Raw genomic sequence first — 12304 nt, forward strand, 5'->3', positions numbered from 1 at the left:
ATTTTTGATACTTTTGACATGACACTTAACATATTTGTTGTTATGGTATATTTCCTTTTATTTACTTACTGAGCATTTCTGAGTAACAGAAGTTGTATATGAATGCAGAGTCACTGAATTGTCTCTAAAGAAGCCATCAGAAATTTTGTGGAATTCTCCTGTCATTCACTAAATTGTACACAGGATCATTGCATATTCGTTTATGAAATAAATATTTTGGCTAATTTGATTAGGGTTTCAGCGTTTATGGTATTTTCAGCTTAGTTTAATATACTTTGTGTTTCAGTACAGCAGATATTTTAGATATTTTCCCTAAAATAAATATGATTTACGATCCATTTGGCCCAGAATGTTTTATAAACTTTAGAGTTCTTCTTTGTGACTGATTTTTTTCCCCTCTTCTTCCTTAGCTCTGTAATTTTGTTTTTATAGATATTTATGGTGTGTTTGTACACAGCAATGATACTAAGTCCAAATAAATGGCATTACAGGAGGGATGTTCTGAGCCCTGTGTGTGTTCGATTAACTGAAGCAGATAAGTTTGTGTTTGAAATGAATGTCATGCTATGACATGATTGATATTTGAACTTCCCTATGTAGCAGCACAAGGAGTATAGCATGTGATGCAATTCTAATGCATCTTAAGAATGTTTAAGTGTGTATTCTAACACAAGTGATGTGAAACAAGATTAAAGTGTGCATGTGTAAGCGTATGATTCCTTTAATGTTTCAATGCAGTATGTTTGCTCAAGTCAGAATCACCGCAACAGATACACTACGTGCAGATGCAAATAAAAAGCTTCAATCAAAGTCGTTTGGTTTGTTTGTAAATACATTTAATGCCACATACAAGAAAGTAGTGCTTCAAATAGATGTTTAAGTAGATGTTTCAATCACTGAGCCGTTTAAAAACGTACTTGAATGTATGTTTGAGGATATAAACTTTCTGTTTGAAAACAATGGAAGTTTAGATTTCTCATTCAAGACAAGTTTTCGTTTTCTCAGCGTATGCTGAACTATATTAGCATATTAAATATGAATGTGTGATATCAATCCCAATATTATTAATATGTAAAATAATTAATAGTGGCCCAAGGACTGATCCCTGTGGTATACCTTTGGTCATGTTTAAAGTACTAGAAGTAATCCCCACTTTATGTATACATAGACTTCTGCCCGATAAGTAATTAACAAACCATCCAACTGTATTCGCTGATGAACCTAGAAGCCTCCGCTTCAGTACTTCATGATCTATGCTATCAAAAGCTTTAGATAAATTATTAAAAAGAGTGTCACAAGGTTTATTATCATCTAATGAAACCACTGGATCATTTAATACCTTTAAAATAGCTGTGCAATATCTTTTCCTAAAATCAGACTAAAAATCAGATGAAACAATTTTAGGAGATAAAAGCTCAGTTTCAAAATGGGTCCGTAATTAATATAGTTGGATCACCCCCTTTAAATAATAGCAGAACATACACAGTTTTATATAATTTAAGATAAAGAAAGATGGTGGAGCAATACAATAAAATGCGCCACCAACTGTAAGATATATAAATCCAACATAACCAGGCCAGCCAATTTCTTGCTATCTAAACATTTAAGTGGATTATTTACCTCTGAAAATGTTCCAAAATCAAAAACTTGGTCTTAGAATTTTTTTTTTTTTTTAATCACCGTGAGCATTTAATGGGTTATCATAGATCAAATTATTAGACTAATGTAACAGAGGCCACAAAATTAAGTTAAGTAATCTATTATTTTATTTTTATCCACAATTTTAGATGAATCCTTAATAATACACAAATCTATCTAAAATGCTGATTTTAACCAAAAGGCTGAACTATTGTTCCCAACAAGGGTATTATTAATGTATAAATGTACTTTTTAAATTATTATTATTATTATTTTAATATGTAGTGGTTCAGTTTGTGTCTTCCACCTCTGTGGTCAAAGTTGTTCCCTGGATTTTAGTTTGTTGCTTACAGGTGAGAGGAAGGTTTTTGTCAGGACTACACAACTGGTGCCAACGCTGTGAAGAAACACAAAGAGAAACAACATTAGAATTTAAGGTAGATTTATTATATTTTTTATTTCTCTTTGGAATTGCTGTTTCCCTGTTTAATTTGAGTAACTGTATACCTTGAATGCAATGCAAATTGATTTGGACAAAACATGTATACATGTGATTAAGGAAAGTATCTTGATCCTCACCTGTTTCAGGTTTCCTTTCCCAAAATACATTCGGCATAGAGCCCATCCAGGCACCAGAAGAATAGAAGACAGGGCCAGTAACCAGCCTAGTGCATACGCCCAGTCTGGGTACACATACCAGCGGTTAAAAGTGAGAGGCTTGTACTCCACCAGAGAATAAACAAAAGACACCTGAGAATGGACAAAAATATGATCATCTGATACTGTTTTATGTGAGATTTTGCTTGTTACAAGAATGGTGTACAATACAACTAAATTAACTAATACTAATCTCAAATGTAGATACTTACAAGGGACACAAGAGGAGTCAGGTATTTCCAGCACAGCATGAACATGTAGTTGGGTCGTGACTTTGTCATGTCTTCAATGACGTCAAACATCCTCTCAGCCCCTGTGACATGTAGAGGAGAATTGAACCAATACTTTGCAGTCTTTTACGATTTGTGTTTAACATTTCTTTTTATAATAAACAGAATCTCTAAGGTGCAACTCACCAAAAATCCAACCCATGGCCAGAGACTCAAATACAGACAGGAAAAAAATACAGGCTCCATTACAGGCATAGTAGTCAAACAACTGGAATACATACATCCCCCCCTGCAGGTCACAATACAACATTACAAAGATTGCTTTTAATGGTAATGCTTTCAAGATTAGAAATATGCTTTAATTATAGTTGAGCAGTTAAGCATTTTGTCATTTCATTGTTAATGTCTAGAATGGGTAGTTTTTAGAGTAATAACACTATAGTTGTTATCACTGATCTATAATAATGACTGGATTGCTCATAGAATTCTAAACTGCAATCAGGCAGTGAAGCCACCAAAAGTGTTCGAGCAGCCATATTGCTGTTCCCCACCAGCAGAGGGTATCATTGACTGACAGCCAAAACCTTAACTTAAATCATTTGCATCTCCACTTCTCTCAGTTTTCAAGTTCTATGTTGTTCTATGTTGGATGGTCCAGCGAGCTGCCACATCCATCAAAACTCTTAAAATTTTGCGAATATTTGAATAGCTGAATAGTTTCAGATCTCCGCTTGTAAAGGCAGCTTAATTTTTGTCATTAACACGTAATAGAGCACAAGTCAGCAACCAAACTCTTTATGTAGGATTCATTAAGAATGACTGGCAAGGCCTCAGTTCCTCAAGGCCTTAGACCACAGCTTTCTGGATACAATGATGTGACAAGACTCGAAAGGTTCATCCAGCTCCTCATACAGGCTTTCCAGGGCACGCAGACATGCTTCAGCAACCATCATTCACCTTTTTTTGAGGTATGTATTAAAGGTTTATTAAAATGAATTTCTCTCTCTCTCTCTCTCTCTCTCTCACACACACTCCTCTGACCTCTGTAATCATGATGAGTTGTCCAAAGAGGCAAGTGAGACAGAAGAGCAGGAGAAACATTTCTCGCCGACCAGCTCTGCGTAGCACCATGGGGAACATGTCCATCACCGATGTAATTATCGACTCTATTCCAACAAACTTTAAAGGAAGCAGCAAAAATGCATTAGAACAGGGGTGTCCAGACCTGTTCCTGGAGGGCCTCTGTCCTGCAGAGTTTAGCCCCAACCATAATAAACACACCTGAACCAGCTAATCAAGCTCTTCACTAGAAACTTCTAGGCAAATGTGTTGGTGCTGGTTGGAGCTAAAATCTGCAGGACGTTGACCCTCCAGGGGCAGCATTGAACATCCCTGCATTAGAACTATGAACTATTTTAAAAATATTAATTTTCTAGAATCTACCCAGCAATATCAGTGAAATTAATGTAGAGTGTATTGTGCTAATAACTTAAAAAGCTGCAAGAAATATAGCATGTATCTCACAGATTTTACTTATTGCTTTTATTTTTTCGAGTTACAGAAATATGTAACCCAGCAGTAGCTCACAGCAGTGTGTCAGTTGGGTCAGTGTCCAATATATATGGACCTGACTGTATATACACATATATGTATATGACTGTATACTGTATATTTACAGTCATGGCCAAAAATATCGGCAATTACCTTGCAATTCTGTCAGAAAATGCAACCCTTCTCTCAGAAAATTGTTGCAGTTCCAAATGTTTTGGTATTCACATGTTTAGTTTTTTTTTTTTTTTTTTTTTGCATTGGAACAACACACACACACACAAAAAAAAAAAAAAAACAGAAAAGAAAAGAAAAGTCAAATCTGAGATAATTCCACACAGAACCCAAAAAATGCACTGGACAAAATTATTGGCGCCCTTAACAATATTTGGTAGCACCTTGTTTGGAAAAAAATAACTGAAATCAGTTTCCTACATCTACATACTGGAATTTTGGACCACTCTTGTTTTGTAAACTGCTCCAGGTCATTCAGATTTGAAGGACGCCTTCTCCTAACTGCTGTTTTGAGATCTCTCCACAGGTGTTCTATGGGATTCAGATCTAGACTCATTGTTTGTAACCATTTTTGAGTGCTTTTTAAAGTGCGTTTCGGGTCATTGTCCTGCTGGAAGACCCATAAACCCCTGGTGGAGACGCAGCTTTCTGACACTGACCACTACTTTACGTCTCAAAATTCGTTGGTAATCATCAGATTTCATGATACCGTTCACACAGTCAAGGCATTCAGTGCCAGAAGCAGCAAAGCAACCCCAAAACATCATCTCCACCATGTTTGACTGTAGGGACTGTGTTATTTTCTTTGGAGACCTCATTTCTTTTACATTTACATTCATTTAGCAGACGCTTTTATCCAAAGCGACTTACAAGTGGGGAATACATCAAGCGATTAGTCCTAAAGAGGCAAAACGACTTAGGAAGTGCTCATAATACCATATAACAGGCATTGTTCAGATAAGTACAAGCTAGAAAGGAAAAAAGAGTAGAGTTTTGTTTTTTTTTTTAAGTTAAATAATATCAAAAAAGTTTTCAGCAGTTGCTTGACAGTTGTTAGGGAGTTGGCATTCCGGATAGCGGTGGGAAGATCATTCCACCAGCCAGGAATGGTGAAAGAGAATGTTCTGGAAAGTGATGATTTTGGGCTCGTTGAAGAACAGTCGTGCTGCTGCATCCTGAATCATTTGTAGAGGTTTGATTATACATGAAGGAAGACTAGAAATGAAAGGGCCATGTCCTTTACCAAAAAGCTCTAATTTTGTCTCATCTGTCCACAGTACGTTCTCCCAGAAGGATACTTGTTTTGTCACGTAAGTTTTGGCAAACTCCAGTATTGCTTTTTTTTTGCCTTTGTGTCAGCAGTGGTGTCCTCCTGTGTCTCCTACCGTAGCGTCCCTTTTCATTCAGATGGTGAAGGAGAGTGCGAGCTGACACTGTTGGACCCTGTGTCTGCAGATCAGCTTGAATTTGTTTGGAAGTGAATCAGGGTTTTTTATCCATCATTCGAACAATCCTTCGTTGTAATTTTTCATTACTTTTGATCTTCCATCCACGTCCAGGGAGGTTAGCTACAGTACCATGGGCTGTAAACCTCTAGATGATATTGCACACAGTAGACACAGGAACATTAAGATCTCTGAAGATGGACTTGTAGCCTTGAGATTGTCCATGTTTTTCCACAGTTTTTTCTCTCAAATCCAGACAACTCTTTACACTTCTTTCTTTTCTCCATGCTCAGTGTGACACACAACACAAAGGCTGAGTCAACTTTTCTCCATTTTAACTGGTTGCAAGTGTGATTACTATATTGCCCACACCTGTTACTTGCCACAGGTGTGTCTAAAAACAAATTACAGGAGCATCACATGCTTGAAAAGCAATTATTTCTTACAATTTTGACAAGGTACCAATAATTTTGTCCAGTCCATTTTTGAGTTCTGTGTGAAATTTGATCAAGTTTGACTTTTCTTCTCTTTTTTTTGTGTTGTTGCAGTCCAAACAAAAACAATAAGCATGTGAATACCAAAACATTTGCAATTGGAACAATTTTCTGAGGGAAGTGTTGCATTTTCTGACAAAATTACAAGGATGCCAATATTTTTGGCCATGAATGTACATCTGGACCTGAAACACATCTTAGAACAGAGGTTTTCAACTCTGGCACACGAGATCCAATTTCCTGCAGAGTTTAGCTACAACCTTGATCAAACTTACCTGCCTGTACCTTTCTAGCGATCCTAAAGACCTTAATTAATTTGTTCAAATGTGTTTGATTAGGGTTGGAGCTGAACCCTGCAGGAAAACGGGTCTCGTGGGGTTGAGAATCCCTTACTTAGAAGATAGCACCTTTTGTTAGAACACACCCATTGCTCATGTGACCAAAAGTATTGTTCAGTATTATTTCTTTCAGAACATACTTCACAACACCTTGTTCAAGCTCTTGTTCTGTCCAGGCTGGACTATTGCAATGCTCTTTTGGCAGGTCTTCCAGCAAGTTCTATCAAACCTTTACAATTAATCCAGAATGCAGCTGCAAGATTAATTTTTAATGAGCCGAAAAGAACGCACATCACACCTCTCTTCATCAGTTTGCACTGGCTACCAACAGCTGCTCGCATAAAGTTCAAGGCTTTAATGTTTGCCTACAAAACCACCACTGGCTCTGCACCCCTTTACCTAAATTCATTACTTCACTCTTATGTGCCCTCTAGAAGCTTGCATTCTGCAAGTGTACAGCGCATTATTGTGACATCCCAAAGAGGCACAAAATCACTTTTTTTACAGACTTTCACATTAAATGTGCCCTCCTGGTGGAATGACCTGCCCAACTCAATCCGAACAGCTTTAATAATCAGCTAAAACCACATCTCTTCCACATCCCTCTAACTCTAGCACTCTCTATTCTAATTCTGTTCTTAAAAAAGACTTGTACTTTATTCATTTACTTATGGCTTATTTTTTAACTAACGCTATCTTCTCTGTTCTTTTTGTATTCTGTCTATTTGTTTTTTTCCTCTTTATTTATTATACAATAACAAAAAGAATCTTCGCTCTTGCGGTACATTGATGTCATGCAGCAGGGGTGCCCAATCCTTCAGCTCCAACCCTGTTAAAACACACCTGAACCGGCTAATTAATCTCTTAGGTAGCACTTGATAATTATAGACAGCAGTGTTGGAGCAGGGCTGGAATTGAAGTCTGCAGGTAGGTAGATCTCCAGGAACAGGATTGGGCACCCCTGTGATACAGAAATCTCACTGCACAGTGCTGCTTCAAGCTGAACATACACAATAGCACTGAAAGCTCAGTTTCAGATTTGGGTTTTGCCTGTGCAGACTGCATTTATAGTTAGACACCAGAAGATGCAAACCACTCATTAGCAAGAAGAACAGGAAGGCCAGGCTGGCCAAAGAGTACAGAGACGAATCTCAAAAATTCTGGGACCAATGTTCATTTTGACAGGCATTTTTGATTTAGTCTTAGTCTTTATCTTGAGACTAAAATGCTTAATAATCTTAGTCACATTTTAGTCATTTGAGACTTTTATAGTTTTGGTCGACGAAAAGTCATTGCATTTTTGTCAACTTACTTTATTACTTACATCATTACTTTTAGTCAAACAGCAGTTACCAACTTTTATTTTGGTAGCTATTTTAGTCTTTAAACAAAAATAATCATTAATTCTTTAGACCAAATCAAAGCTTATGATAAATTTGAATCAAAGATTGAATTTGGCAAAACTTGAATAAATTATGACAATTTTCATTTTTGGGTGAACTATCCCTTTAACACCAAGTACTTATTATTATACTTGTACTTTTACTTATTATTAAGTATCCCATTCTGGGATGGGCTCATTAATCTTCATTGATGATGTAACATATAATGGCAGCAGCAAAAGGAACTCAGAAGTCTCAGAAACATTTTGTCTGCCAATTTACAGAAAGATGCAACCAAACTGATTGGGAAATCCTTCGTCATGCACCAAGATAATGACTCAAAACACAGTGCCAAAACAACAAAAGAGTTCATCGGGACAAAAAGTGGAAAGGTTTTGACTGGCATCTCCAGACTTATTATTAGAGCTTAATTATAGAGCAGGGGTGTCAAACTCAGTTCCTGGAGGGACGCAGCCCTGCAGAGTTTTGTTCCAACCTTGCTCCAACACACATACTATGCAGTTTTCAATTAAGCCTGAAGGACTTGATTAGTTGGATCAGGTGTGTTTAATTAGGGTTGCATCTAAACTCTGCAGGGCTGTGCCCCTCCAGGATTGGAGTTTGGGGGACCTGCTATAGAGCATGCATTTTACCTGCTAAAGAAGAAACTGAAGGCAGCAACCCCCCAAATTTACAACAACTGAAAGAGGCAGCAGTGAAAGCCTGGAAAAGCATCACAAAAGAAAAATGCAAACGTTTGGTGATGTTAATGGGTCACAGGCTTGATGCAGTTATTGCAAGCAAAGGATTTGCAACTAAATATAATAGGTGTTCAGGAATAAAGTTCTTAATAAGGTATGCACTGCTTCAAGCAAGAATTTGATCAAGTTGCACAGCTCTGCATTAAGTCAAACACACCTCAAGTCTTATTCACTTTAATCTAGTTTTATCTGTTCCAATAATTTTGGTCACGTGAGCAATGAGTGGGTTCAAATAAAATGTGCTATCTTCTAAGTTGTGTATCAGTTCCAGATGTACATACCTGGAAATAAAAGCTAAAATGCTGATCTGTTGTCTCATAATCATATTTTGATGTCAAACCCAAATGTTTTCAGTCTACAGCAAAAATAAAGGAATTGGCCTTACTGCTCCAATTAGGGCTGCACAATTAATCAAATTTCTAATCATGATTACAACTGCAGATGCCACAATTATGTAATTGTTCTAAGGCACAATTACAAAAAAAAAAAAAAAAAAAAAAAAAAAAAAAAAAAAAATCCATTCACTTATTCAATTATTCTGCTTTCTTAAGATGTGTGTGTGTGTGTGTGTGTGTGAGAGAGAGAGAGAGAGAGAGAGAGAGAGAGAGAGAGTATTTTTCCTACAGGTTATCTTAAGGTTTTTTTTTTCTCATTGTTTTCTTTTTTTACTTTTTTATATTTAAAGGAAGAAGCTATATATAAAAATGTGGCATACAGTTGCTTCAAACTATGGTATAAAGCTATTCAAAACATCATTTAATGTAAAATGTGATAATCATAATTAATAATCGCAATTACAATTTCAAGGCAATAATCAACAATTATGATTTTTGTCATTTATGATAATTATGATAATTGTGTAGCCCTAGTTCCAATACTTTTGGAGGCGAGTATATGTATATATCATGTTTGCTAAGTTGATCAACTAGATGAGCTCCACCTGTGCTGAATTGGTTGATTATCTGATCATGCTCCTCCCAAACCTTGTAAATAAAACATCTTTTCAATTTTACTTCACTCCTACTGTAATTCTTAAAGAAAAAATTATGTATCCACAAAATTCTTATTTAAATATGGTTTTAGTATTATAAATTACAGTTTATTATACATCTAAAAGCTCTAAATTAATATGCATATATGTGTCAGTTTTAGCTTACCTGTGTATCCAGCCCCAGCAAAATTATCATGATGAAGAAACAAACAGCCCACAACTGAGGGAGAGGCATCATAGCTACTGCCTGTGGATATGCTATGAACGCCAGTCCTGGACCTGACAGAGACAGAGCATATCTGGTTATGAGCATTTACTCCTTTTAGTCATTAATTTCATTTTTTTCTTCACTCATCTTATAATACCTCCTGTGTTTTCATGAAATGTTGCATTACCTGATTCTGCTACCTCCTCAATGGGGACACCCTGCCTATTAGCCATGAAGCCCAAGACTGAGAATACAGCAAAGCCAGCTACTAAACTGGTGGCACTGTTCAGAAGGCAAAGCCACAAACAGTCCCTGATAGACAGATTATACAAAACACATAAATACCTCAGATTCATTTATGCACTCATTCATTTTTCTAAATTAATTTTATAGTACCAATACTAACCTGTAGCAGTTGTTTTTGTATTGATTATAACTGCATTGTGCAATGAGAGAACCAAAACACACACTGAAGGAGAAAAAGATCTGAGTTCCTGCCTCCATCCAAACCTAAATTGATAGTTATTGATAAATATTGATATTATGATGTTTTAAAGCTTTAAAGGGCACCTACTATGCTAAATTTGCTTTTACACATTGTTGACATAAATGTGTGTTGGCAGTGTGTGTACACAACCACCCTATAATAAAAATACCCATAAAAGTATAGGGCAGATGGTGGGGTTACCTGTGGGTCATAAAGACGGGCTGGCTCAGGGTACAGGTAAAACACAACACCCTGCAGAGCTCCAGGAAGGGTCAACCCACGAATCAGCAACACAACCAGCATCACGTAAGGAAATGTGGCTGTGAAATACACCACCTACAGGCACAATACAATAATACTTATAAGGCAATACTTACACTGGGAGCAGAATAAATATGAAAACTAACTAAATAAACTAAACCAACTAAATAAAAATATATTTTTCAAAATCGCAATAATTCATGAGATGTTATGCCCAATATATATGTCACGAATCCGGTCCTGATTCTCCGTCTGCTCGCCACCAGAGGTTGCCTTGCCATTACACAGACTGTTGCTCTACACCCCGGACTACATTTCCTATGCTCCACATCTCTCACCACGCTCACAGCTGCAGCCAATCACAAACTGTATAAATACGAGGCCCTTCCCACTATTCTGGGCCGAGTATCGCATTGCGTTTAGCACCCTCATTGTGTTAGCAGCTGTACAGAGCCACTGTTTTTTATCCTTAGTCTAGTTCAGTTGTGTTTCTAGTTAGATTATCCTAGTCTTGTTTTCTGCCTTCCGCCTGCCCTGGACTTCTTGCCTGTCGTGGATTTAACCCTTAGCCTTGTCGTTTTAGACTCTGTTCGCCCCTCGAATGAACTCTAGCCTGTCTATTTGGAATACCCGTTTTCCTCGTCCCTTGGATTACGTTCACCGCTGATCAACCCACGCCTGTTTTACGGATTACTCTCATGCCCGAATGTACCTGTTTGCTGATGTTCGACCCTGCCTGCTGTTTTGACTATCTTTGTTCAATAAAGCTTTGCGTATGGATCCGCTTGCTTCCCATCTCCCTTGCTCCGTAACAATATAAATATCATAGACAGTATTAACTGAAATATAGTCTTGCTTACCTTGCCTGTAGATTTGACTCCTTTCCAGATGCAGAAATAACATATGATCCACAATAAGACACAGAAGAATCTCCCAGTTGATCTTACCGATCTCCTCAATCCCTTCAGAGAGAGACAGCACTCTGCGTCTGTACAATATGATGAAAAATAAAATGTGAGTGTGGCTTTTAGTTTCAGTTTCAGTCACTCCATGTCCAATAAACCAGTCTATTTACTGTTTTCTGACCAAAACCTTTTCTTTAATCTTGACTCGGAGATAAATCAAACTAAATATAATCTTAGATCTTAAATATCACAGCGAAGAGGCTACCTCGATGTACACTTAATGAATTGCTAAGCGAGAGAAGTAACACCATATTTCTTGACAATGCTTCAACGTTTAACCATGAATGGTCCAACAGGCATATGGTGGGAGCCTCCCGAACTGTCTGCTCCGCCATGGCCCCCTGAGCTCCCGGACCCGTCATGGCTCCCCGAACTGTCTGCTCCGCCATGGCCCCCCGAGCTCCCTGACCCACCATGGCTCCCCAAACTGTCTGCTCTGCCATGGCCTTCTGAGCTCCCTGATCCGCCCTGGCATCCTGAAGTGTCTGACCTGCTATGGCTCCCCAAGCTCCCTGCCCCTGAAGTGTCATTCACAAACACTGGAACACACCTTCCTTTTCTTGTGACATCATTTCTGTTCCTAGAGGTTCCATTGACTGTCCAGGCCAATGGAATAATTTAAATTCATATATAAACCTATAATATAAACTTCAATAAATTTCTTCTCTCCACAAGAGCTTTGGTCAAGCTCACTTATTTTATGTATTAGAGAAATCTAGTCCATTGACGAGCCACCCAAATGACTGCTCAGCCAAATACAACAAAATCTAACACTATATATACAAATTAAAAGTTTTTTTTTTTTATATTTTGATTTTTCATTAGCTTATTGCTAATGTTCTTTGAAAATTATCATCTTTATCATTATCATCTTGTGAATATTT

At 37.4% G+C, this 12304-nt stretch overlaps 1 protein-coding gene across 1 annotated transcript; it reads right to left on the reverse strand.

The window, feature by feature from the left end:
• Positions 1–423: 423 nt before the first annotated feature.
• On the reverse strand, positions 424–12298 carry LOC127180532 (sodium- and chloride-dependent GABA transporter 2-like). The gene is made up of 10 exons (XM_051134649.1): positions 11316–12298; positions 10396–10530; positions 10114–10217; positions 9895–10019; positions 9666–9778; positions 3567–3704; positions 2712–2814; positions 2508–2608; positions 2218–2388; positions 424–2035 (listed from the first exon to the last, which is right to left on the reverse strand). The coding sequence occupies exons 2-10, from the start codon at positions 10495–10497 to the stop codon at positions 1928–1930; spliced, it is 1065 nt and encodes a 354-aa protein (XP_050990606.1). The 5' UTR covers positions 10498–10530; positions 11316–12298; the 3' UTR covers positions 424–1927.
• Between the last annotated feature and the right edge of the window lie 6 nt (positions 12299–12304).

Source organism: Labeo rohita, chromosome 18, assembly GCF_022985175.1.
Source record: "Labeo rohita strain BAU-BD-2019 chromosome 18, IGBB_LRoh.1.0, whole genome shotgun sequence".
NCBI classification, from domain to species: domain Eukaryota; kingdom Metazoa; phylum Chordata; class Actinopteri; order Cypriniformes; family Cyprinidae; genus Labeo; species Labeo rohita.

What these genes read in the sequence shown, in the direction of transcription:
- LOC127180532 (XM_051134649.1), bottom strand. Translation starts at nt 10,497, where the DNA reads ATGCTGGTTGTGTTGCTGATTCGTGGGTTGACCCTTCCTGGAGCTCTG. An exon ending in AACTCATCATGATTACAGAG is followed by an intron (nt 2,815 to 3,566) that starts GTCAGAGGAGTG and finishes TGTGACCTGCAG; the next exon opens with GGGGGGATGTATGTATTCCA. An exon ending in GGAAAGGAAACCTGAAACAG is followed by an intron (nt 2,036 to 2,217) that starts GTGAGGATCAAG and finishes GTTTCTTCACAG; the next exon opens with CGTTGGCACCAGTTGTGTAG.